We start from the raw sequence: 27,607 nt of genomic DNA, 5'->3' as shown, positions 1-27,607 counted from the left end.
TTTACAGCATTATGTATTTCTCTCGTTTAAATTGCTGATCTGAAAATATAATTGAAACTTCCGTTTATCATTGAAGTGTGAAACCTTATGATAAACTGTACAGACAAAAAACCTGAAACGCTGTCTGAAATATGAGTCTGTTTCCAAGTAACTCATTTCAGTCCTGTACTCAGCTACTTTTACATGAAAATTTAGTATATTTACTACCAGTGTAGACTTTTAAATCTTCTGTCTGTGGTAAATTCAGATTCTCTAATTTGTTTTATCATTACATGAATAAACTCGGTACTCAAGAGCTTGTCTTATAACCATTAGTAAATATACAAACAAAAAGATTAACTTTGCTTATTTAAGAATTAACTTACTCTGAGCCCAAAGAAGTTTGGCCCAAACAATCTTGGTGTGATTTTACTGCCATGTTTCAGTCCTGCCTTTGGTTCCCCCTTTTTTTTTTTGACCTGACCTGAAAGCAGACTAGGGAATTTCCCATATGTAATTTTGAAACTAGTATGAGGAGGATATTGCATGTGTCTGGTGAAAAATTAACAGACAACCCATCCAGAAAGGACAACAAAATACCAACGCAACAATCTCAAAGATTACAGAGATTTTCAGACTTCTTTTTTCTACATACCCCGCTTCAAAATTTGTTCAAGAAAGATGTTGGCGTGTTGGAGTGAGTCCAGAGGAGGGCGACCAAGCTGGTGAAGGGTCTGGAGGGTCTGACCTACAAGGAATGGCTGAGGGAGCTGGGGTTGTTTAGCCTGGAGAAGAGGAGGCTCCGAGGTGACCTTAGTGCAGTCTACAACTACCTGAAGGGAGGTTGTAGCGCAGTGGGAGTCAGCCTCTTCTCCCAGGCAACTAGCGATAGGACAAGAGGACACAGCCTGAATCTTGGCCAGGGGAGGTTCAGGTTGGACATTAGGAAGCATTTGTTCTCAGCAAGGGTCATTAGCCATTGGAAGGGGCTGCCCAGGGAGGTGGTGGAGTCACCATCTCTGGAGGGGTTTAAGAAAAGACTGAACATGGCACTTAGTGCCCTGGTCTAGTTGCCATGGTGGTGTCAGGGCAATGGTTGGACTCGATGATCCCGGAGGTCTCTTCCAACCCAATTGATTCTGTGATTCTGTGAAAATTACCTGAAGTGAAGAACTCTGAGCCTCTCCATGGTTTAATTTTCAGTACGTGAAGGCTTAATACAAACTACGCAAGGTCTGGTAAGGTTCTGACACAAACTAAGAGCAGCCAGAAAATGCCTGGTTAAGAGGAAATGTACCATATGCTTCCAGTCCTTCGCTGCCAAACTCAACTTCTTCCCCATTGTGTTGGCGTGTTAGGGACCAGATGGTCGCTTCCCCCGTCGCCGGGCATTTTCTTGCTTTTGTCAGTTGTGTTTGTCTGATAATACCAAGTCCATGAGTTTCACTTGTGAAAAAAAAAAAATATATATATATGCAAGTTCTTGTGGGGGGACTTGTACTTTGCAAACGTTGAGACTGAAGAAATCTGTGTTGTAAATACCCCAAGACAAGCTTTCCTTCTCTTCTGGCTGATTTTCATCAGTTTGTTTTCTGTCTGGAGATTAGCTTGATGGGGCTTGTTTTTCTGAATTGTTCCTGTTAAATTCTTTCTTAAATGAGCAGGAAGGAAATTTTTTTTCATATGAATGAAGTCAAACTGAGTTGGACTTGGACGCTTTTGGCAGCTCTTGTAAGAGTTGGCTTGCCTTGTAACTTCAGAGAAAAAAATATTTTCTAATAGACTTTTTTTCCCCTTAGTGAGTGCTTTGGCACCTGTATCCTGTGCTGTGGAGGGGTTTTTTTCTGCAGATGTTTGAACATGAATACAACCTTTAGTAGTTGCAACTGCCTGCTCTTCTGTCCTGTTGAAAATAGAGATTTCTTCTTTTAAAAAGATACCCTTGATTTAAGGTGCGAAGACACCCTGAGATTGGTACACTTAAAATGCCAGTAAAGACAGTTTAAGATTAGTCAAACCTTACTTCTAACTTTGCATAGTCTGAATATCCATGTTCAAAGGTGTGTCTCTGCTACTCTTTGATTTAAAAAGGACAAAATAAACCACAGTAAAACTTTGGAAATATCTACTAGTGCTTTTTAAGGGCAGATTAAGGAATGTGGATGGCAGAACAGAACAGAATTACCGAACAGAATCAGTCAGGTTGGAAGAGCCCTCTGGGATCATCGAGTCCAACCATTGCCCTGACACCACCATGGCAACCAGACCGTGGCACCAAGTGCCATGTCCAGTCTTTTCTTAAACCCCTCCAGAGATGGTGACTCCACCACCTCCCTGGGCAGCCCCTTCCAATGGCTAATGACCCTTTCTGGCATCTCTGAAGTTTCTTGCATGACCTGTAGGATATATGAGGGCAGGCGTTTGAGTGCTTTGCACTCAGTATATGGCTGTTAAATTCTGTTCTACTTCCAGAGTTCATGTGGAGTCTTAGGAAGGTGGGAAATTTTATATGATAAGAGCTCTCGATAAGGGAAATACAAAGACTGCAAACCCTGAAAATCCCTGCTGCTTTTGAAAAACTGGATGTGAGCTTTGGAGCCACCTTGCTTGGGGAACGCTGGGATCGGTGATCGCCTTTCGACCTGGTTTAATTATTTGCAGTAGTGTTGGCATGATACGTTCGTCTGGGATCTTCTCACAGTGAACTTCTTGTGGCTTCACAAGTATTATGGGCGTTGCTTGCTTTTACTGCTCTATGGAAAAAAGTCCCCAAAGATTTTCAGTAAGCAGGGCATATGATTTTCATCGACTTAAACGTGGATTTGTTTTAATTGCTTCTTTCAAAAAATAAATCAATTCTGCCAATCCATTTGCAGGAATAGAATGAGAGATGTTGCAAGTTAAAGTGCAGCCTGTAAGTTCAGACCTTTACACAGCTGAACGTACATGAGTGTCTTTAGGACAGGCAAAGGAAATAGTTGCCTGAAGCTGTAGATAGCTGGGACTATAGGTAGCCAGCAATGTGCCCAGGTGGCCAAGAAGGCCACCAGCATCCTGGCTTGTATCAGCACTAGTGTGGCCAACAGGACTAGGGCAGGGATCGTACCCCTGCACTCGGCTCTGGTGAGGCCGCATCTCGAATCCTGTGTTCAGTGTTGGGCTCCTCACTCCAAGAAAGACCTTGAGGTGCTGGAGCAAGTCCAGAGAAGGGCAACAAAGGTGGTGAAGGGTCTGGAGCCCAAGTGTGATGAGGAGCGGCTGAGGGACCTGGGGGTGTTTAGTGTGGAGAAAAGGAGGCTGAGGCGAGACCTTCTCGCTCTCTACAACTTCCTGAAAGGAGGGTGTAGCGAGGTGGGGGTCGGTCTCTTCTCCCAGGTAACAAGCGATAGGACAAGAGGAAACGGCCTCAAGTTGTGCCAGGAGAAGTTTAGATTGGATATCAGGGAAAATGTCTTCACTGAAAGGGTTGTCAAGCACTGGCACAGGCTGCCCAGGGCAGTGGTGGAGTCCCCATCCCTGGAGGGATTTAAAAGCTGTGTAGATGTGGTGCTGAGGGCCATGGGTTAGTGGTGGCCTTGGCAGTGCTGGGTTAACAGTTGGACTTGATGATCTTAAAGGTCCTTTCCACCAAAACAATTCTATGATTCTATGACTGCACCACAGTGCTGAGAAAGGGGTAAGTGCAGCCCCGCCACCTCTCCATGACAGCCGTACCTGCTGCTGCTGCCATGCCAAGAAGACTCAGGACATGTGGAGAAGCCGCTGCCCTTTCTTATCACTATTAGCATGAGAGAAGCAGCAAGCTTGGTTTTCTAAGGTTGATTTTTATATTCATCCCAGGAGTGTGAAATTCAGTTTTGCATTTAGCGTTGGGTGATCTTGGCTCAACTCTCTCATCTTGGGGTATGAACGTTGAGAAGTTCAGGCAAACAGTTAATTTCTCATCATTGGAAGTGGAATGCTGCGGTGGCACCTAGCATTTCATGCCCTGCAGTGTCACATAGGTGATGTGGGAATCTACTGAAGGTCACTCAGACATTAAGTAGAGTAGTAGACCATGGGTTGAAGGTTCTTGAGAATGTTATTTTTCATCTCAGCTCAACTGAAAGATCGAAGAAACTTCCACTGGTGTTGAAAAATAGAAATTGCAAAATTTTGAGCTGTCCCAGGTCATCTGTGGTATTTTGCTCCAACTGATGTGTAATAAAGGCTGAAGTTTGGAGTTATGGGAAGGAAAAACAGTACTTGTATTTTATTCTTGTTGGGAATAACTTCCAAAACCTCTCGCCTGTTGAAGTGAAAGATGAGATTTTGTTTGTTCTTAAAGGCCCATGAATCCAGTTATGAGCTTGCAGCTGTCATGAGCAGACCAGTCAGAGACTGGAAAAAACTGTCCTTGGCCGCATTTCTCCTGAAACTGTATTTCTTGAGCTGCTTAGTGTCTTCTGTATTTCCCTGCAGGACACAATCCCTTTAGTTTTTCTGTCCTTACATGAATGCAAATTCTTCCAAAAAGACACTTAGATGGAAGACCTCTCACCCAGAATGTATTTATTCTTCCTTTTCTCCACCACAACACATCATCTCCACTGAAATTACTGAGAAATAGTTCATCAGACCCTTTTTGTGTGTCAATATTCAAACTATGAAGTTTGAAACCAGCAAAAGTAGTTTAAGGAACTACTGGAGAGAGTCCAGCGGAGGGCTACAAAGATGGTCAGAGGGCTGGAGCATCTCTCTTATGAGGAGACGCTGAGGGAGCTGGGGCTGTTCAGCCTGGAGAAGAGCAGACTGAGGGGGGATCTTATCAATGCTTACAGATACCTTAGGGGTGGGTGTCAAGAGGAGGGGACCAGACTCTTCTCGGTGGTGCCCAGTGACAGGACAAGGGGCAACGGGCACAAACTGAACCATGGGAAGTTCCATCTGAATACGAGGAGGAACTTCTTTGCTGTGAGGGTGCCAGAGCCCTGGCACAGGCTGCCCAGGGAGGGTGGGGAGTCTCCTTCTCTGGAGACATTCAAAACCCGCCTGGACGTGACCCTGTGCAACGTGCTCTGGGTGACCCTGCTTTGTTAGGGCTTGGACTAGATGATCTTCAGAGGTCCCTTCCAACCCCAACCATTCTGTGATTCCGTGAAAAGAAAGTAGCTTCGGTGTCTGCTGACCTCAAATGTTGAAAATAATGCTAGATACGACTGGACTCACGCTTGCCTCCTCCTCTGGCTGGCTGATGAATCCAGCTGTTTCACTTAGGAAGTCTAAACCTTTGTTTTCTATCACTGGATCACGATGCCAAAACTTACTTGCAGCTGTAAGCGTGTACGCTTTTCTTTCTGATTTCCAGAGAACAATTGGGTTGTTTGTTCAGCTGCAAGAGTTGACCAGCCAAGGTGAATCATCTTCATTTGTTTTTAAAAATTTGCAGATCTTTGTCTCTTTGTCTTCTACAGTTAAAATTCATAACTGTACTTCTAGTACATACTTACTTGTTCAAAAGAAACCAGAACTATCCGTCGAGAGTTTAAATTTACTGGCTGAGGCAGCCTGTTGTAGTGTCTACAGTAGAATCATAGAATGGTTTGGGCTGGAAGGGACCTTAAAGATCATCTAGTTCCAACCCCCCTGCCATGGGCAGGGACACCTTCCTCTAGACCACGTTGCTCCAAGCCCCATCCAACCTGGCCTTGAACACTGCCAGGGAGGGGGCAGCCACAGCTTCTCTGGGCAACCTGGGCCAGTACAATTAATTCTTTTACTGACCTGTGCATAACCAGAGAAGCAGGAGCAAATCTTTCCTCCACCTTGGCCGTTGTATTATTCAGAGGAAAAATCTCCGCTCTCGGGAGACCCCCCCTGCAGTGCTGCGTCCAGCTCTGGGGCCCCCAACAGAAGAAGGACACGGAGCTGTTGGAGCGAGTCCAGAGGAGGCCACGAAGATGCTCAGAGGGCTGGAGCCCCTCTGCTCTGGAGACAGGCTGAGAGAGCTGGGACTGTTCAGGCTGGAGAAGAGAAGGCTCTAGGGAGACCTTCTAGCACCTTCCAGTACCTGAAGGGGCTACAGGAAAGCTGGAGAGGGGCTTTTTACAAGGGCATGGAGTGACGGGACGAGGGGGAACGGTTTTAAAGTGAAAGAGGGGAGATTGAGATGAGATCTTAGGAAGAAATTCTTGGCTGTGAGGGTGGTGAGAGCCTGGCCCAGGCTGCCCAGAGAAGCTGTGTCTGCCCCCTCCCTGGCAGTGTTCAAGGCCAGGTTGGATGGGGCTTGGAGCAACCTGGTCTGGTGGAAGGTGTCCCTGTCCATGGCAGGGGGTTGGAACTAGATGGTCTTTAAGGTCCCTTCCAACCCAAACCAGTCTGTGATTCCATGATTCTATGAAGTTCAGCTGTACCACCTGGTATCGAGGGGCGGTTACCCAAGTGAGTCGATCTGCAGTGAGTGGTGCTTGTGTGGGGGCAAAAAGCAGCTTTAACATGGAGACTGAATCTGTTGGGCAGATACGGCCTTGTCTGTCTGCAGTTTTTTAGAAAATCCAATAACCTTTCGGATTCAAGAGATGAGCTGTGTAGCTTTACAAGCCAGTTTGGTGGCTGAGATGTCATTGCTACTAGTAGTAAAGCCAGAGAACTCCTCTTGGCATCGTTACACTCCTGTAATTTATAGAAATATCTCTTTGTGGTCTTCACTGAAGTTATCTACGTTTGTTTATCCTTCTTGTTGATCTTTATAAATACTGTTTTGTCTTTATCCCAATACACATTTTTGCAACTTCTTCTGGCTCTGTACTAAACAATTTCCAGCTGACCATTAATATTAATTCCTGTCAATGGAAGCTAACGAATCAGAAGTGTTCTCAAGAACAATTCTTTATCTGTTTTGGCTTACACTGAAAGACACTGTCATGCTTAATTTGTGTCTATCATGCTCTTATACATTAATATCTGTGAGGGGTTTATTTAATAAGTGTATCAGATAACCTGCCTATTGCTGTACATTTGCTTTCTTTAATTTGTAGCTGCTGATTCTCTGGTGGGTTTCAGCTGTGTTTAATAATATAAATATTTCATTTTAACATATATTATCACCCTCTCTCTCCTGTCCCAATGCTCTTAAACTATTGTTCTTGATCATATGTTCTTTCCATATACATCTGTTTTCTTTAAATAAACTGAAGATTAATGTGTTTAATTTAGGTAAGGCTCATAATTCTGCATTTTATTAATAGTCTCAGTCACTGCAGTCATTAGAATATTTTCAATTCCTGTGATACTCTGCTTGCAGGCTTTTAAGCTGGTTTTAATTTGAACTTCCCACTTATTTAATTCTTTCTCAAAACTCTGCGTTTCACCATGTCAGAATCCAACTACGTGTGTTTTATAACCTCGTGATCAAGTGGGAGTAAAGCTGGACTGTGGAATTTTCCTTACCTGAACTTCCTCAATTAAAATACTTTTGATATCACATGTATTTTTCAAGTTTTCTTCAAATCCCCTTTCCTACAGTCTCTGTAAATCTCTAATTTTGAAGCATCTGGTTTTATTGTCACTTAATCTTTGTGGGTGCCTGATCTAGTATGTAATTTTATCATCATATTTTCAGATAATTTCCAGCCTGTTTTCAATTTACACTTTCTTTTCATATCTTTCAACACTCTAATGTAATTATGTAAGAAAATACGTATATTCTGTAGGGTTATATTTTACTATGGCTTACTTGCCATGTTTTTAGTGCCCCATCCAGTGTCCCAGTGTGGTTTATTCTTGTACAGTTCTATTTTGCTTAATTTTTCTGTGTGAATAGGGCATCCTTTCATCTCCCAGAAAATCGCTACAGAATTGACTCAACCATGAAGTCACTTCAAAAACCACGTTTGAACCTGCAGTGTGAGAAGGTGCTTATCCTGTTTTCACCTACTTCTCTGCCATCAAGCACCAAGTGCTATTTTGATTTTCAGTTTCCTTTACAAACCAGGCGTAGAGTCAGGGTCAGCTGGCAGCGTTGCTTGACCAGTCTCCTCCAAAAAGGATTTAGTTAGATTATAAATATGTTTTTTTTTATTTTTTATTTTTTTGGGGGGTGGGCAGTAAAGAAAGCATTTCCCTTTTTAGAAGGAAAAAATTACAACAAGGAAAAAAAATTGTTTCCTTTTTAGAAGGAAAAAATTGTTGACCATGACAGGTTGAAGTTACTGAGGGCAGGAGAGCTGGGTGAATGGGTTATCAAATCTGGGGGAGTACAAAGCTTTATTAACCATTTTGCATCTTTCTTTAACAAATGTCTTAAATCAGAAACTGGTTTCAGTGGTGGGGTTGGAAGTGCTCATGCGAGGCTGTTCACTGGTGCAGATCCATGCTGTAAGAGCTGTTTCACTGAAAGGATGCTAAGGTTTTTCTCTCTCAAGTTCCTCCATCAGGCAGATCACAGAATCCCAGACTGGTTGGGGTTGGAATGACTTCTGGAGATCATCCAGTCCAAACCCTACCAAAGCAGGGTCACCCAGAGCACGTTGCACAGGGTCGTGTCCAGGTGGGTTTGAATATCTCCAGAGAAGGAGACTCCCCACCCTCCCTGGGCAGCCTGTGCCAGGGCTCTGGCACCCTCACACCAAAGAAGTTTTTCCTCATATTCAGATGGAACTTCCTATGGTTCAGCTTGTGCCTGTTGCCCCTTGTCCTGTCACTGGGCACCACTGAGAAGAGTCTGGCCCCATCCCCTTGACACCCACCCCTAAGGTATTTGTAAGTGTTTATAAGATCCCCCCTCAGTCTGTTCTTCTCCAGGCTGAACAGCCCCAGCTCCCTCAGCCTCTCCTCATAAGAGAGATGCTCCAGCCCTCTGACCATCTCCGTACCCCTCCGCTGGACTCTCTCCAGTAGTTCCTTGTCTTTCTTGAACTGGGGGGCCCAGAACTGCACACAGTTACTCCAGGTGTGGCCTCACCAGTGCAGTGTAGAGGGGGAGGAGAACCTCCCTCGACCTGCTGCCCACACTCCTCCTCATGCACCCCAGGACACCACTGGCCTTCCTGGCCCTGGGGGCACATTATTGGCTCATGGGGAATTTGTTGTCCCCCAGAACACCCAGGTCCTTCTCTGCAGAGCTGCTCTCCAGTAGATCAGCCCCCAGCCTGTACTGATGTGTGGGGTTATTCCTCCCGAGGTACAGGACCCTACTCTTGCCTTTGTTGAACTTCATTAGGTTGAAGATGAACTAGTAAATGTTGATTTTTAATCCCTGGTTCATTCTGTTCCTACAAGATCCTGTCCTGGTTCTTCTGTTTTGTAGAGGAGTGGATACCAAATTATTCTCCAGACAAAAATATTGTAGAAGATGAAATTATTGCCGTATTCCATCAGCCACCCAAGATCTGAATTACGGGAAATTTGGAATTTAAAACTACACTAAATCCTCACACATTACAAAACTGGGAGGTGCCAGGTTATGATCTCACTCAGCAAAACAGAACTTGGGGAGGTAATTATGGGGGAGGTGAGAATTTGAGAAGGTGATGCTATTTTTTTTTGTTTGTTTTTGGTCCTAGTTGGTGCTTTGCTTTTTCCTACAGCACCAGATCATGATCCTTGTCTTTCTTTCCACCAACACAGAGCTTCCACTTGGGTGGGGGGAAGGAGTCAATCAGCATTTCAGGAGTCCATAGAGTCAATTTTCTACTGGTTGCAAGTGGTATTTCTCAATAGTTCAAACAAAGTTGTGCAGAGAAGAAAAAATGCCTCTACCTGACAGCAGCGCTAGTTCAACCCCCACACCAAGTGCCTTCAAAGTCATATTAAATATCATCTTTTTGTGCTTTTGGCTTATATCCCTTAAAACGGCAGAAGATGATGGTGAGGAAGTGCTACAGATCTCTCCCATCCCCTTCTTCACAGGCAGTGCTTGCTCAGATAAGGTTTGTGCAACCGGCTTGTTTGAGACAGAGGAAGGATGTGGCATTTGTTTCACAGAGAGTGGGGGAGGCTGGTGGGTCCAGTAAGTGTGAAAGTAATTCCTCTTTTGAGTGAATGATACAATTCCTTTTTTACTCTCACTTTTACATGTGGTATTTGGATTATATTTTGAATAGATGAAGATACGTAACGTTCAAACATTCATTTAAACATTCAAGATCGGGCTGGATGAGGCTCTGAGCAACCTGATCTAGTTGAAGATGTCCCTGCTCACTGCAGGGGGGTTGGACTAGATGATCTTTGAAGTCCTTTCCAACCCAAACTATTCTGTGGTTCTATGCTGTGTCCTGAGAAACTTCACTTTGAATTAACGCTGGCAATCAAACCTGTGAATGGAGAAAACCAGATATTTAGCCATGACTTCATTCTCTTCAGTCTTTTAATACAGGTTTTATATGGTCTGTACCTCAAAAATTAGAGCGAGGGAATCTTTATAAATCATATGTTTTGTGCACTCCTGATTTATAACTGTTCTGGAGCTCTGAGAAGATTGTGAATAATTTAATCAGTTTTGAGTGGCTGCAGGAGTTGCAGCAGTCTGCCATGGCTGGCAGTGAGCAGCAGAGCTGGTAGCACTTCTCTGCTGGCATCTTAGCACGTTCCTCCCAAACGCTGCTCGAGAAAGGGGTTTTGGAAGGAACTGCACTCTTCCTCTCTGTCGGGGATTAGTTAAATTAAGGTGCTGACACTTCTTACCTCTGCTGTGTGGGATCTGGAGGTAAAATATCTTCTGTCTGCAGATATGGGGTTCTGCAGAGCTTTCCATAGCAGTATGGCACCTGACACTTTCTACCACTTGAGAGGAAGCATGTTCTTCTAACATAAACTCATAAGTCCTTCTCCATGCTGAATATTCACGTACTGGAGCAAGTCCAGAGAAGGGCAACGGAGCTGGTGAAGGGTCTGGAGCACAAGTGTGATGAAGAGCAGCTGAGGGACCTGGGGGTGTTTAGTGTGGAGAAAAGGAGGCTGAGGGGAGACCTTCTCGCTCTCTACAACTGCCTGAAAGGAGGGTGTAGTAAGGTGGGGGTCGGTCTCTTCTCCCAGGTAACAAGTGATAGGATGAGAGGAACCGGCCTCAAGTTGTGCCAGGGGAGGTTTAGATTGGAGATCAGGGACAATGTCTTCCCCGAAAGGGTCATCAAGCACTGGCACAGGCTGCCCAGGGCAGTGGTGGAGTCCCCATCCCTGGAGGGATTTAAAAGCCGTGTAGATGTGGTGCTGAGGGACATGGGTTAGTGGTGGCCTTGACAGTGCTGGGTAACGGTTGGACTTGATGATCTTAAAGGTCCTTTCCAACCAAAATGATTCTGTGATTCTGTGATTCATGGAGTACTCAATGGATTTCAGAGGCTTTGTGCTTAACGTCTAGATGTGCTAGCCAAGGTCCAAAGTTGCTCAAAGATTACCTAGCAGAATCAAATGAACACGGCCAAAACCTTTATTGTCTAGCGCGGTACAATGGAAGAGAGATCCACCTTATCAGAAACAATGTAAAACAATCGTACCACATTCAGTAATACAATACAGGACTCTGATTTATCTACTAGGAGTGGGATTTGCTCCAGAAGCACAGACTTTTGAACTAAGAGGCAAACTAATTTCTTCTCCAGAGCTGCTAATGTGCCTTCGGCCACACAGAAAAGTGGTGTGGTGCCAACCTTCTGAATTCTTTTAATATCATCTAAGGCTCTGCCCTTTTGTGAGGTTTTCTAACACTTTCATAAGGACTTGTAAGCAAGTTGGCTATGAAAAAGGACTCTGTGTTTAGGTTTATGAAGAACAGCTTCACAATCTAGAAGCTATTGCAAGTATAAGGAAGAGTAATAGTGTATGGTCTAAAGACAAGCTACTTAGATTTTGAAGACTAACAGATTTTTTTAACAGTTTCCCACATTTCAAACTCAACGACGGGGAGTAGTTTTGCTCAGGCTGCTTCTGTTTCTGTTGGTGTCTCAAAGAGAAGGGGGATGTCTGTTTGCTTGGAATATTTGGAGAAGAAGAGGCTCAGAGGTGACTTATTACAGTCTACAACTACCTGAAGGGAGGTTGTAGCGCAGTGGGAGTCGGCCTCTTCTCCCAGGCAACTAGCGATAGGACAAGAGGACACAGCCTCAAGCTTCGCCAGGGGAGGTTCAGGTTGGACATTAGGAAGCATTTGTTCTCAGCAAGGGTCATTAGCCATTGGAAGGGGCTGCCCAGGGAGGTGGTGGAGTCACCATCTCTGGAGGTGTTTAAGACAAGCCTGGACATGGCACTTAGTGCCCTGGTCTAGTTGCCATGGTGGTGTCAGGGCAATGGTTGGACTCGATGATCCCAGAGGGCTCTTCCAACCTGGTTGATTCTGTGATTCTGTGTTTCTGTTGGTGTCTCGAACAGATGGGGGATGTCTGTTTGCTTGGAATATTTTACCTCCTCATAGGACATGGAGCTAAAAATTGATGTTTCTGCAAGAAGAGAGTCCCTAAACTTGAAGCTGGCTCTCAGTACCAGTCAGGCAACCCCACAGTGGATTCAGAATAGAAAACGTTGAAATACTCACTGGACCGTGCAATAAGACAGTTTTGCATCAACACAGACCTTTTTTTAGGAGTAATTTAGCAAAAGGCCTTAAAAATAACCTGGAATGTTTCTGAATGACAACACATCTCTAGTTTAGCCATTTAAAATATATAATTTAGAAAGTGAAAATAATTTCTACAGATGAATACTTAGCTTGGTCATTGTAACTGGTTTTATTCTAGTTTGTAACTTGCTCAGTTGGAAGGATCTGCAATTTAGTTATGGACATCATGAAGATGGCAATTATTTTTTTGAGTGCCTAAAATTCTAAAATTTGGAAGGCAAAGGCCAGGAGAACTTCGAGAAAAAGCAAACAGTTTGAAGCTTGGTAAAGGATGGTTTTATCGGTTAAAATTTGTTGAACTGATCTGTTAGGACACTCTTAATGATGGAGACATGGAGATAAAGAAGCTTCCAACATTTATTTTTTGCCAAGTGAAGTACAGCATTGTGGGTAGATCAGCTCGTATTAATCCCTAGGTTATATATCTATCTTGGCCTGATGAAAGATCAGGAATATAATAGGTTAGAGGAAATTTTGATAAATAAATCTGAATTGACTCTAGGTCCAGTCACCTTGGCTGCAGAGGATTTAGCCTCAGATAATTTCCTGTCTTAAAGCTGTGAGTGTGGTCCCTGAAAATGTTGAAATCTTTGAAAAAAGGGGCAAACTTAATGCCAGGTTTTTTTAAAGGAGTGCTGAGGGAGGAAGAGTTAAGTTATAGATCATTCAGGTTAGTTTAAATTCCTAGAGAAGCTTTGCAGCAACAAATAGAAGTGTTAAGAAAAACCACTTAACACCAGTTTGGTGTAATTTCTTGACTACTTTTTTGCTGTTACAGGGTAAGAGGTCTGTAAATAGAGAAGGCGTTAGGTGTCTCGACTTCAGGGAGGTTATTGATTCTTTCATGTGGTAGCCTAAAACGCGTGCTAGGGGAATGCAGTCTGGATAAAATGATAAAACCATGAGGAAAAACATTTGGAAAATCATGTAGATATCAAATAGTTCTTTATTAAAATGAACGAGGTTTCTTAGGGCCTGTCCTTAATCCAGTAGTAGTCACAGAATCACAGCATCAGTCAGGTTGGAAGAGACCTCTGGGATCATCGAGTCCAACCACTGCCCTGACACCACCATGTCAACTAGACCATGGTACTAAGTGCCATGTCCAGTCTTTTCTTAAACCCCTCCAGAGATGGTGACTCCACCACCTCCCGGGGCAGCCCCTTCCAATGGCTAATGACCCTTGCTGAGAAGAAATGCTTCCTAATGTCCGGCCTGAACCTCCCCTGGCGAAGCTTGAGGCTGTGTCCTCTTGTCCTATCGCTAGTTGCCTGGGAGAAGAGGCCGACTCCCACTGCGCTACACCCTCCCTTCAGGTAGTTGTAGACTGCACTAAGGTCACCTCTGAGCCTCCTCTTCTCCAGGCTAAACAACCCCAGCTCCCTCAGCCGTTCCTCGTAGGTCAGACCCTCCAGACCCTTCACCAGCTTGGTCGCCCTCCTCTGGACTCGCTCCAACACCTCAACATCTCTCTTGAAGTGCGGGGCCCAGAACTGGACACAGGATTCAAGGGGCGACCTCACCAGTTGGCGGTAGCATTAATAGCCTGGAGGATGGAGTAGGATGTATGCTTATTAAATTTACTGATATTAACTCAGGATGGGCAGGAGGTGAGTCTGCCAACAGTATTGAAGTCCAAAACGAGCAGGAAAAATCAGCGTACTGTCTTCCAAGTGTTGACTCCTACGTTTCAAGGAAGATTTGGTCCAACTGGAGAGAGACCAGAGGAGAGCAGTGAAAATCATCAAGAGCAAAGAAAATAAGCAGGTTACAAATTAAGACTGAAAAATTCAGGTTTGAATGAAGTGGCACACGTTTACTCTAAAGCATTAAGGAAGTCTTGAAACACTAAAGAGAGTGTCGTAATTCTGTGGTTTATCTGCTGTAGAGCAGGCTGCAAATTGTAGTAAGTGATATTAGGCACATTAAAGTAAAAATAGTTAGGGAGTGGGATAAGACTCCATGATCTTTCCTGAGTGGTCTTCACTAGTGTAGGACCATTCCTCCTCGAACCTGGGGGGCTGTCATGTGATGGCCTTTTGCCTTTCCTTTCTGTAGGATCTCACAGATACTCCTTCTACCAGGGAATAAGGAATTCTTGGGGGTTGCTTTTATTTCTTTCATCTCTTTTATGGATTGAGTGGCGTTCCTCAGGGGTTGGGATTGGGACCGGTCCTGTTTAATGTCTCTGTGACAGAGACAGTGGGATTGAGCGCGCCTTCAGCAAGTTTGGGATGACACCGAGCTGTGCGGTGCGGTGACACGCTGGAGGGAAGGGATGGCATCCAGAGGGACCTGGACAGGCTGGAGAGCTGGGCCTGTGCGAACCGCATGAAGTTCAACAAGGCCAAGTGCAAGGTCCTGCACGTGGGTCGGGGCAATCCCAAGCACAAATCCAGGCTGGGTAGAGAATGGATTGAGAGCAGCCCTGAGGAGAAGGACTTGGGGGTGATGGGTGACGAGAAGCTCACCACGAGCCGGCAACGTGCGCTGGCAGCCCAGAAAGCCAACCATGTCCTGGGCTGCATCCCCAGCAGCGTGGCCAGCAGGGCGAGGGAGGGGATTCTGCCCCTCTGCTCCGCTCTCGGGAGACCCCCCCTGCAGTGCTGCGTCCAGCTCTGGGCCCCCAACACAAGAAGGACACGGAGCTGTTGGAGCGAGTCCAGAGGAGGCCACGAAGATGCTCAGAGGGCTGGAGCCCCTCTGCTCTGGAGACAGGCTGAGAGAGTTGGGGCTGTTCAGCCTGGAGAAGAGAAGGCTCCAGGGAAACCTTCTAGCACCTTCCAGTACCTGAAGGGGCTACAGGAAAGTGGGAGAGGGACTTTTTACAAGGGCATGGAGTGACAGGACGAGGGGGGATGGTTTTAAAGTGAAAGAGGGGAGATTGAGATGAGATCTGAGGAAGAAATTCTTGGCTGTGGGGGTGGTGAGACCCTGGCCCAGGTTGCCCAGAGAAGCTGTGGCTGCCCCCTCCCTGGCAGTGTTCAAGGCCAGGTTGGATGGGGCTTGGAGCAACCTGGTCTAGTGGAAGGTGTCCCTGCCCGTGGCAGGAGGGTTGGAACTAGATGATCTGTAAGGTCCCTTCCAACCCAAACCATCCTGTGATTCTATGAAAATAACGCTGAACTGCAGGAGCAAGATGTTTTGGAAAGGATTAAAAGGCTTCCAGTGAAGTACCGGTTTTAACTCTTAACTTATCCTCCGTGGGTTTTGTTCATTTAAGAAATTTGACATTTCCTTTGCTAAACCTGATTGCTATAAATTAATTTTTCAGCTTTGCCCTCTGTTTTCCTTTACCTTCTTGTCATGCTTTAAATATCAAAAAATGAGAAACGGAGCAGCTTGGAAAGAGATTGCAAATGAAAGAATGCAATTCTGTATTTTCTGGACCACGGGAATCATGGTAGGAAGGAATACCCCATCTCCAGGAAGGAGAAGCAGCATGATTAGAGATGCAGCTTTATATTAGATAACCAGCCTTTCATAATGTTTCTGGGGAGTTTTACAATTGATGCTACAGGCACATGGAAACCTCTTTTATCGATCATTTAACCGTATTAAAGGCCATGATCAACAGTCCTGGCAGAGTTTTGATCTGCGCCTTTGAGAAAGTATTAGCACGCGCTGTGGAAGTCCATGTGCTGCCTGTTACGTAGTTTGTTTTCATTTTTATTTGTGCTGCAGCAGCGCTTTAGTCATGGTCTCGTTGCCTAAGGCCCTGTGTAAGCTCCGAGCACAATAATTGTGTCTGACAGTGTTTTTGTCGTCAGCTTATAATGTAAATTGGACCAAGTCATATCCTGCGTGGAGCCCTTGAATTGAGTCTGTGCTGAACGGAGTTCATTCTCATTAAATCATTAAAGGTTTTATTGAATCTAGTTCTAGTAAATAAAATACCACGTTAAATAATCGCTGTGAACACTTAATAATTATCTTGGAATTTAATATTGAGACGAAATCATTCTGGGCCCTGCACTTCAAGAAAGATGTTGAGGTGTTGGAGCGAGTCCAGAGGAGGGCGACCAAGCTGGTGAAGGGTCTGGAGGGTCTGACCTACGAGGAATGGCTGAGGGAGCTGGGGGTGTTTAGCCTGGAGAAGAGGCTCAGAGGTGACCCTATTGCAGTCTACAACTACCTGAAGGGAGGTTGTAGTGAAGTGGGAGTCGACCTCTTCTCCCAGGCAACCAGCGATAGCACAAGAGGACACAGCCTCAAGCTTTGCCAGGGGAGGTTCAGGTTGGACATTAGGAAGAATTTCTTTTCAGCAAGGGTCATTAGCCATTGGAAGGGGCTGCCCAGGGAGGTGGTGGAGTCACCATCTCTGGAAGGGTTTAAGAAAAGCCTGGAAATGGCCCTTAGTGCCCTGGTCTAGTTGCCATGGTGGTGTCAGGGCAATGATTGGACTCGATGAGCCCAGAGGGCTCTTCCAACCTGACTGATTCTGTGGATCTGTGACTGCATTGCATTTTCTGCTCCCACGCATTCCCTTCTCCCTGTCCAAATGTTTTGAAGAGATTGGCGACAGCGTAAAATATGTTTCAAGTTACTCTTCAAGCTTGTGAAAAAAAAAACATCTGTATGATTGATAAAGCTGTCTACTAAATTTTTGGCACTAAGTATCTCGCTGTTTCAGTGAGTCAGGCTCATTGAGCTCGCTAAAGTAAAATCTTACTGATTTAAGACAAGAATCTGAGCGCATCGGGGAAGCACAAGCGTCTGAAATGTCTTTTTTGGATGCATCTAATAGAAACAATTCTCCAAAATGTAGAAATTTCACATAGCTTAGTTGTGTGTTTCTTCTTTTTTTTTTTGAGGATTCTCTGTATGTGGCAGTTTCTCTTCATTCTTAGCCAGTCTTCCTCTCCTACAGCTAAAAATGTAATTTTAAAAATATCTAATATCAGTCAAACTGCTGGTTTTACAACAGCAAGAAAGTCTTAATGTAACTTTCAGTTTTATTTTTGAGGAACCAGCAGTGCTGAAATAAAATCGAATTTTCCATCTTATATGAAACTCACAATAATAATAATGGTCCAACATTACTGAACTTGTTTTTTTTCACTTCAAAATAAAACAAAACAAAGAGGGGAGGGAGACCTCATAGCAGCCTTCCAGTGCCTGAAGGGGCTACAGGAAAGATGGAGAGGGACTTTTTACAAGGGCATGGAGTGACAGGATGAGGGGGAAGGGTTTTAAACTGAAAGAGGGGAGATTGGGATGAGATCTTAGGAAGAAATTCTTTGCTGTGAGGATGGTGAGACCCTGGCCCAGGCTGCCCAGAGAAGCTGTGTCTGCCCCCTCCCTGGCAGTGTTCAAGGCCAGGTTGGATGGGGCTTGGAGCAACCTGGTCTAGTGGAAGGTGTCCCTGCCTGTGGCAGGGGGGTTGGAACTAGATGATCTTTAAGGTCCCTTCCAACCCAAACCAGTCCGTGATTCTATGGTTCTATGAAAGCTCGCTTGTGCATGAGTAATCAATCGGTGTCATAATAAGAATTTATACATAATAAAACTACTACTTTTTCTTGCTTCTGTTGGAGAGCCTAAATTTGCAGGTGTTGAATAGCACAACTAGCTTCCAAACTTCTGTGGAACTCAGTTGTATCAGGAGTAGCCTCGCTCCTTCCAGAGAAGTCACATAAGGAGAGAGATGCTAAAAACCTCTCCCTTGTGGAGCGTTTGCCTGCCAGAAGAGCACTTAGCAAACAAAATAATGCCACTTAGTGAGCAAAATAATGTCAGAAAGCTGCTGCTGTGGCATGTAATACGTAGGCAGTGATCTCGAGCATCAGTCAAGCGAAGGGCCGTGCATGCATCCGTGGGGAAACAAAACCATTATTTTTTTTTGTCACTTGCAGTGATCAGTGCTTGGAAAAGTTGTTCTTCAAACTAGAAAAACAGTGTAGTAACATCACGTAGTAGCTAATGAATATTAAACATACAGGACTTCTTCTTCCCAACATGGCCTCAAGTTGTGCCAGGGGAGGTTTAGAGTGGAGATCAGGGACAATGTCTTCACTGAAAGGGTTGTCAAGCACTGGCACAGGCTGCCCAGGGCAGTGGTGGAGTCTCCATCCCTGGAGAGATTTAAAAGCTGTGTAGATGTGGTGCTGAGGGACATGGGTTAGTGGTGGCCTTGGCAGTGCTGGATTAATGGTTGGACTCGATGATCTTAAAGGTTCTTTCAACCAAAATGATTCTATGACTTTGCTTCAGGTAGGAACTCTCCCCTTTTCTTCTGCTTTAATCCTCCTTTGCGTCTTCTCCGTCGCTGGCTGTTTCAGGGTCCCACCATCGCTGCAAACGTCGTGGCCAGAGGAAGCTTTTCGATCATAGACTTGTTACAGCAGCTGCTGTCCATATGCCTTTCTCTTCTGCCAGCCTCAATGTTGCCTACAGCCTTACCTTCTGGCTGGGCTTTTTCTACCATCTATTTCCTTTTTACCCATTCAGAGGGATTATTTGGGCCGTTTGCTTACAGCCTATGTTGGTGTTCCTTGGATCGCTGAATATTAGAGATTACTCAGAGGACAGCATTCCTCTGTCCTTCTCAATTCAAAGTTCCTTTTTAATACAACAATAACAGCAGAGAGTAGATTTATTTGTAGAAATGAAATTTATAAGGGGTTTGTTGATGGATTCTACTCTGATAAAGAGAAGTGATGAAAATGATGCAAGATATTGAAACCAGCTAGATCATCGTAGAATGATCATAGAATCATCATAGAATGGTTTGGGTTGGAAGGGACTTTAAAGATCATCTTTAGGCAACCCCCCTGCCACGGGCAGGGACACTTTCCACTAGACCAGGTAGCTCCAAGCCCCATCCAACCTGGCCTTGAACACTGCCCCTCTACTCCGCTCTCGGGAGACCCCCCCTGCAGTGCTGCGTCCAGCTCTGGGGCCCCCAACAGAAGGAGGACACGGAGCTGTTGGAGCGAGTCCAGAGGAGGCCACGAAGATGCTGAGAGGGCTGGAGCCCCTCTGCTCTGGAGACAGGCTGAGAGAGCTGGGGCTGTTCAGCCTGGAGAACAGAAGGCTCCGGGGAGACCTTCTAGCACCTTCCAGTACCTGAAGGGGCTACAGGAAAGCGGGAGAGGGGCTTTTTACAAGGGCATGGAGTGATAGGATGGGGGGAACGGTTTTAAACTGAAAGAGGGGAGATTGAGATGAGACATTAGGAAGAAATTCTTTGCTGTGAGGGTGGTGAGACACTGGCCCAGGTTGCCCAGAGAAGCTGTGGCTGCCCCCTCCGTGGCAGTGTTCAAGGCCAGGTTGGATGGGGCTTGGAGCAACCTGGTCTGGTGGAAGGTGTCCCTGTCCATGGCAGGGGGGTTGGAACTAGATGATCTTTAAGGTCCCTTCCAACCCAAACCAGTCTGTGATTCTGTGATTCTATGATTTAAGTCGTGATGCTCCGACTGGAGCCTAACAGGACTGAGAGGAAGGAGAGGTTTTATGGATTCCACTCAACTTTGGATAGGGATTTACGGTGTAATTTTTAATAATGCCTTTACTCACTGAAGCTCTGTCCCATTCTCTAACGTTACTTTTCAATAAATATTAAGGAAAAGTGCCATCAGACAATATTGAAATCAGGAGAGCTTCCTGCACAGACTTCTTGCCTCTCTACATATATATTCTTGCATTTAAATATCATTATCTCCAGCCTGTTAACCATGATCGATGGGCACCTTCTAGGAAGAAACGAGCATGCTCCTAGGCTGCGGGTGAAGTCGGGCGATGCCAAAGGTTAAAAAATCCGTTGACTTCCCCGCTTGAGCCCCAACAGTGATGTTCTTTGTTTCGGTACAGCAAAACAAGAAGCTTTATTGAGAAAGAACAAGGATTATTTCATACCAAAAAATTAAATTCAGTAGAAATAAGAGAGCAAACCTACTGTACTAATTAAAAACAATATATTTGCCTACAGCAGTTTTGTATGAAACACCAACGTGTGGTTTATCCATTTTCATGAGCGAATACTAAATGATCAAACATCTTTATGCAGCTGGAACCTTCTCTTCGATGCTTCATTGATTTCAGGGCGAGCTTGTTCGGTTTAGAAGTAAATGGTTAATCACGGTTATTTTATAGTTGATCTGCTGACACCAGTAATAGAGTTTCTATGTGCAAAAATGACTTTATTTATCCCTGTTGTGACTTTTTTGCATCTTTAATTTTCGGCATCGCTTGTCCTTGACTGCCAGTGAGCTTTTTTTGTGGTTAGTTTTGTGTTTCTGAATGTTTGTTCAGCGTCTTGGGGCCGATCTCATAGGTGGAGTCTGAAGCAGAAGGGATGGAAACATGAAAATAGCACCAGGTGGGGGTACCTAATAAAGCTCCAAATCTTATCACAAATTGCTCTGCCAGAGTTAAAGGAAATGTTATTTTTTCCTTTTATCTGGTGTTTTTAGGAGCTACCTGAGGCAATTTGTGCAACTTAAAAAAAAAAATCGAAGACACTGCAATGGAAATACAAGAATTTATAGTTACTTTACGTGTGAAAAGAATTACTGGCTGTCTACGTGAAGAGGTTTGCTCACATATTTCTTCTTCCACGATGAAATATCGACATGGAATTTGAAAATGAGCCTTAACTGAGCAAAAAGTGCAATGGAAATCAAGGAAGGTAACTTGGGAAGACGTGGAAGCTCAGAATGGGAAATAACAGCTCTCAGCAACTGGCTTCACAAAGACTATTAGCATAAACCTGGCTGTAAGCATCGTTAACACCAAAACCTGGTGTTTTTGGCCACACCTTGAATCCTGTGTCCAGTTCAGGGCCCCGCACTTCAAGAAAGATGTTGAGGTGTTGGAGCAAGTCCAGAGGAGGGCGACCAAGCTGGTGAAGGGTCTGGAGAGTCTGACCTATGAGGAACAGCTGAGCGAGCTGGGGTTGTTTAGCCTGGAGAAGAGGAGGCTCAGAGGTGACCTTAGTGCAGTCTACAACTACCTGAAAGGAGGTTGTAGTGCAGTGGAAGTCGGCCTCTTCTCCCAGGCAACCAGCTCAGCAGATTGGTTCAGAGCAGTTGGAGTTGGACTCTTAAAGTTAAGTAGATGTATTTAATATGAGGCAGCATAAGTTTTCTACTAAGGATGTATTAGCAACAGTGTTTTTCGATGTGAAAGTGTCTACTGGATTGTAGTCTCAGTGATAAATCTGAACATTAAATGGGCTGGTAAGACCAGAATGAAATCTGCTTGTGCTTTTTGAGATACTTCTAATATTTTTTTTTGAGAGAATTTAAAGCCTGTCCTAGCAGGTGATAGCATTTTAAATCTGGTAAGGAAAACGTAACCAAATGGTACTGCGCCGTGCCTCTTGTTGAGTGGGTCGCCTGCGAAGATGTCTCACCCCAGGCTTTTCCTCAGGATGCATTCTTCTGGAAAGCATCTGTGGGGCTGATGTTTCTTGGCTGGAAAGGGAATTTCAACCCATGTCTCCCACTTCTTTGCAGATGGCACCAAGCTGGGTGGGAGTGTCGATCTGCTGGAGGGTAGGAAGGCCCTACAGAGGGATCTGGACAGGTTGGATAGATGGGCCGAGACCAACAGCATGAGGTTCAACAAGAACAAGTGCCGGGTCTTACACTTGGACCACAACAACCCCATGCAGCGCTACAGGCTCGGGGAAGAGCAGTTAGAGAGCAGCCTGGCAGAAAGAGCCCTGGGGGTGCTGATCGACAGCCGGCTAAACATGAGCCAGCAGTGTGCCCAGGTGGCCAAGAAGGCCAATGGCATCCTGGCCTCTATTAGGAACAGTGTAGCCAGCCGGTCTGGGGAAGTGATTGTCCCTCTGTACTCGGCACTGGTGAGGCCGCACCTTGAATCCTGTGTCCAGTTGTGGGCCCCGCACTTCAAGAAAGATGTTGAGGTGTTGGAGAGAGTCCAGAGGAGGGCGACCAAGCTGGTGAAGGGTCTGGAGGGTCTGACCTACGAGGAACAACTGAGGGAGCTGGGGGTGCTTTTCTCCAGCTAAAGCCTGGAGAAGAGGAGGCTCAGAGGTGACCTTATTGCAGTCTACAAGTACCTGAAGGGAGGTTGTAGTAGAGTGGGAGTCGGCCTCTTCTCCCAGGCAACCAGCGATAGGACAAGAGGACACAGCCTCAAGCTTCGCCAGAGGAGGTTCAGGTTGGACATTAGGAAGCATTTCTTCTCAGCAAGGGTCATTAGCCATTGGAAGGGGCTGCCCAGGGAGGTGGTGGAGTCACCATCTCTGGATGCGTTTAAGAAAAGCCTGGCCATGGCACTTAGTGCCCTGGTCTAGTTGCCATGGTGGTGTCAGGGCAATGGTTGGACTCGATGAGCCCAGAGGGCTCTTCCAACCTGATTGATTCTGTGATTCTGTGTGATTCTTTCCTAAATAACCTTTTATACAAAAGCTGGAGAGGGCTTCTCCGGTGATGGTTCTTTTGAAGACGCAGGAACGCTGCTCAGTGTTCATAACCCCGTTATCCAACTCTATGAGTTGGCTAATATACATCCTCTTTTCCAACTGGTACTCAATTAATAAACGATATATACTGTTAAATGAGATTACAAGCTGAAGGAGGGACCGCTGCACCAGCGACTCCCTCTCCCTCACATTGTTTACAAATTAAATTTGGCTGCTCTCTGCGCTTGCATATGTAAATGTTGTTATTGATTTTTCTGAGACCGTTCAAAGCGAAACACAGAGACTAAAGAGCGTAATTAGCATTAATAATTAAAAACGAACTGCATTTTTCAGTCTCTAGTCTGCTGTAATCCTCTGGGTACGGGCCTGATCCTGTGAGCAACAGAGCTTCTTCGGTGCACTGATAATGGTGCAACCTTGAATGATCAAAGTCTGGGGCACGTAAATGACCAGAGATCTCATGACTTCTCAGAACCCCATGTCCTCCTTCAGTTAAATAAAAATTTTGATATAAAAAGCCATGACAAATTCACTTGAGACATTTTACTTGCAATATTCCTGCCTCTGATTCTGCCACGCGCTGCTCAAACACCTTCTGTGCTATTGGTTTTACTGGGATTAGTCGCATGCTGAAATATTTTCAGTGTAGATCTCAAGAGTCCCCCTGAATTAAATTATTAACATGAAACTCATTAATTGTTCTCAACAGAAAGTGAAGTCAAACAAAACCATAAAAAGGGGTAAAAATAATACTATAGATTGATTGCTTCTTTGCATTTCAGCTTATCATTTGTCTGATATAGGAGCAAGAATTAGGTACCTATTATTTTTAACTTCTTTTTTTTCCCCTTCCTTTAACAGAGCATTCAGAAGCTGGCGAGCCAATACTTAAAGAAGGACTGGCTTGGAATAAAAGCTGATGAACGAAGTGATTATAGGTAATTTAACAGTTGGATATCTTGAAATAGCTGTCTTTATAATTTCAATTTGTATAATTATTTTCCTCCACAATGAAACACTGCTCTTCTGTAGTTAAAGTGATTTTTTTTCTTTGTTGTAGAGCATTGCCAGTTAAAAATGAGGCTTTGCTTTCTCCTGAAATTCTGAGATTAGTCTTAAATAGATGTTTATTGAATAATTTAGGAAGCTTGGAAAAACAAAATAGCAAGACAGGACAACAACTGGAATTGTGCACCCTGTTTGGGTATTAATGCTTGTAGCTGAATATGTATTTTAGTAAACAGCTTTAAAGTTGGAGTAATAAGCATGTGGATTTCTTCATAGGAAAAATAGCAACAAATTTCTTTTTGGAAGGCCATTATTCATGAAGATCACATCTGACAGCAAGGAGGAGGCAAAGCAAGAAGCAGTTGTTTACAAAACAGTTTCATTAATGTGAAAGGTGGATCATAACATGAAAACTGAACTGCCTCGGTTGCTGAAAGCCTCCCACCTTTGAAAAGTACCTCCTAAATATTTTGAAAACATTTTAAGATATTTTATTTTAATGTGTTCTTTGTATTCTGACAAGTTTTCTTTCAAACAGGAAGAATTTGTTAATAGATTTGTGTTTTGGATTTGTACCTTCACACCACTTGTGTCAGGAGTAAACTGAATTATCAGCCTTAATGTATATAAAATGCTCCCATCACACACAGACTCCTCCGAGCTGCAGTTTGCTCCACTCAGCAAGTCTTTCTCCTGCCTTCCGTGCCATCAGATACACCCGCAGCGCCCAGAGGTCTTCTCCAAACACCTGCCACCCCCTCTCTCCCCATCACCGAGTACGTGGGCTCTGCGAGCTCCAGCGAGCTTCCCTTTCTGCCAGCTGCAGGGGAGATCTTGTTGCCTTCTTCTCCCTGCTCCACCTTATTCTCCCTGCTCCACCTTCTCCTTCTGACTTGGGCACTTCTGAGCTTTGGTGGTGAATTATTGGTGCCCTGCAAAGCTCACTACGCAGCTGCGGCTGTTTGTCTTTGGCCCCTTACACGTGATGAAGGAACTACAGGTAGCTAAGGCAAAACTGATGAGCAGTGTGTTACTATTTACTTGATTGCAAGATGCTCAAAATCACAAAATCCATGATCTTACGAAAAATTGTCAACATCTGAGCTGGCTTTGGCTGCTGAGTCCGTTCCATTGGAGCAACAGGTTCAACCGAAAAACATTTGCCAAAAAATTGAATCGCAAACCAAGGACAGAAGGGAAAAGTTTTACTTTTGGTAAAACTTCAGTTAAAATTGTTGTTAAAAGTGCAGATATTTGCTAGATCAGCGTGAAGGATTGTGCTTTAGCTTTGTTTTTAAAAGCAATATTTGAAGAATTACGCTGCTGTCATGTAAACCAGCCCGTATTTGCAGTGTAACGCCTCCCTCCCTTCCTACCCACAACCTCTCTGTGTTTCATTATTTTAGGAGCATGTACTCAGTTTGGAAATCACTTTTAGAAGGCACGATGCAAGTGGCCCAATCCCGCCTCAATATCTGTGAGAACTACAAAAACTTAATTTCTGAACCAGCCAGGACCGTGCGGTGCTTTAAGGAACAGCAGTTGAAGAAGGTATTTATGCTTTAATAAGTTCTTTAAACTTTTGTTGGTTTTATTTAGAAAAAAATGGTTGTTATGTACTTTTCAGTCTCTTCCTGTGCATGTTGTGGCTACTCACTCCCTGGCAGTGTTCAAGGCCAGGTTGGATGGGGCTTGGAACAACCTGGTCTGGTGGAAGGTGTCCCTGCCCATGGCAGGGGGGTTGGAACTAGATGGTCTTTAAGGTCACTTCCAACCCAAACCAGTCTGTGATTCTATGGTTCTATGTTGTTACAGAAGTAAATAGCAGCTTGTTGAAGCTCTGAGCTATATTACCTGAAATTAAAATTACTTGGAAATGAGTCTTTTTGAAAAGTGATACACAGTTGGTCAAATCGATCTCTGCAAATCTAACATCATGCTGTGGCAGTGACATTGAGTTGGTTTGGCAGTGACAATTGCCCGTGGGTTTTGTTAGAATAGGTTCTGATTTTAAGAAAAGCCATATCTTAATCCTGAAGGAAGGACTTGTGCAATCTTCAAGGTGTAGAATGCAGGTTATCCAGCCACCTCCTGTAAAGTATCACAAGTAAGTATTCCAAAACCCGTTATAATTGAGCTATTAATCCATGCAAAGAAAATAGCGTAGTTCAAGGAAAAAAGTAAGCTTGACTTTCATTTAATTGGTTGTTACATTTAAAGTCATTTATGTTGCTTGTCACTTGTGCTCATTTCTAGAGCACAAGTGTGATGAGGAGCGGCTGAGGGACCTGGGGGTGTTTAGCCTGGAGAAGAGGAGGCTGAGGGGAGACCTTCTTGCTCTCTACAACTGCCTGAAAGGAAGGTGTAGTGAGGTGGGGTCGGTCTCTTCTCCCAGGTAACAAGCGATAGCATGAGAGGAACCGGCCTCAAGTTGTGCCAGGGGAGGTTTGGATTGGAGATCAGGGACAATGTCTTCCTGGAAAGGGTTGTCAAGCACTGGAACAGGCTGCCCAGGGCAGTGGTGGAGTCCCCATCCCTGGAGGGATTTAAAAGCCATGTAGATGTGGTGCTGAGGGACATGGGTTAGTGGTGGCCTTGGCAGTGCTGGGTTAAGGGATGGACTCGATGATCTTAAAGGTCCTTTCCAACCAAAACAATTCTATGGTTCTATTCAATGTCCTAAGAGGCCTCTACCGTGCCTCTTAATACAGCACGTGCTTCAAATAAAGTGCGATGTTCCATCTGTTTCTGTAAGGCCGTAAGACACGTTTTAAAAATACAGTGATGTGTATTTATGTAAAGCCAAGTACTTTTCGTATTTTAATCATTTTGTGTTTGTGTTCTGTGGATTTTGCTGCAGTGAGGAACAAGCCTCCTGTTTTAAAGAGCGAGCATAGTTTACAAAAAGTCGCTACTGCACCAAACATAAATTCTTGGAAGTTTTCAAGAATAATCTTTTGAAATGCTTGCTATGTGGCTTGGACGAAACATAACATAAGGAGGGGAATAGAAATGCTGGTGGAATGCACATTGCAAGTGTCTCGGATATTAGCTGGTAGATATAAATATTCCTTCCAGAGGAGGCCACGAAGATGCTCAGAGGGCTGGAGCCCCTCTGCTCTGGAGACAGGCTGAGAGAGTTGGGGCTGTTCAGCCTGGAGAAGAGAAGGCTCCGGGGAGACCTTCTAGCACCTTCCAGTACCTGAAGGGGCTACAGGAAAGCTGGAGAGGGACTTTTTACAAGGGCATGGAGTGATAGGACAAGGGGGAACGGTTTTAAACTGAAAGGGGGGAGATTTAGATGAGATATGAGGAAGAAATTCTTTGCTGTGAGGATGGTGAGAGCCTGGCCCAGGTTGCCCAGAGAAGCTGTGGCTGCCCCCTCCCTGGCAGTGTTCAAGGCCAGGTTGGATGGGACTTGGAGCAACCTGGTCTGGTGGAAGGTGTCCCTGCCCGTGGCAGCGGGGTTGAAACTAGATGATCTTTAAGGTCCCTTCCAACCCAAACCAGTCTGTGATTCTGTGATTATCATCGAGCATTTATTAACATCACCTCTGGGTTTAATTTGAGGTAGGCTGAACGATCCACTCAAGGTAAAAGACAAAATAAACCCCAAACACCACACCATTTTG

General features: G+C 44.8%; 1 protein-coding gene across 3 annotated transcripts in view; it reads left to right on the top strand.

Annotated features, from left to right (window-relative positions):
* FCHSD2 (FCH and double SH3 domains 2) overlaps positions 1 to 27,607 on the top strand; it is a 213,055-nt gene that overhangs the window by 83,180 nt on the left and 102,268 nt on the right. For all 3 annotated transcript variants that reach the window (XM_068420880.1, XM_068420899.1, XM_068420889.1), the window contains 2 exons: positions 23,829 to 23,905; positions 25,382 to 25,526. In XM_068420880.1, coding sequence (XP_068276981.1) covers positions 23,829 to 23,905; positions 25,382 to 25,526 — 222 coding nt within the window. The remainder of the gene's footprint in view (positions 1 to 23,828; positions 23,906 to 25,381; positions 25,527 to 27,607) is intronic.

Source organism: Nyctibius grandis, chromosome 2 (genome assembly GCF_013368605.1).
Source record: "Nyctibius grandis isolate bNycGra1 chromosome 2, bNycGra1.pri, whole genome shotgun sequence".
Classification (NCBI taxonomy): Eukaryota; Metazoa; Chordata; class Aves; order Nyctibiiformes; family Nyctibiidae; genus Nyctibius; species Nyctibius grandis.
This window is presented reverse-complemented; position numbering and strand designations above follow the sequence as displayed.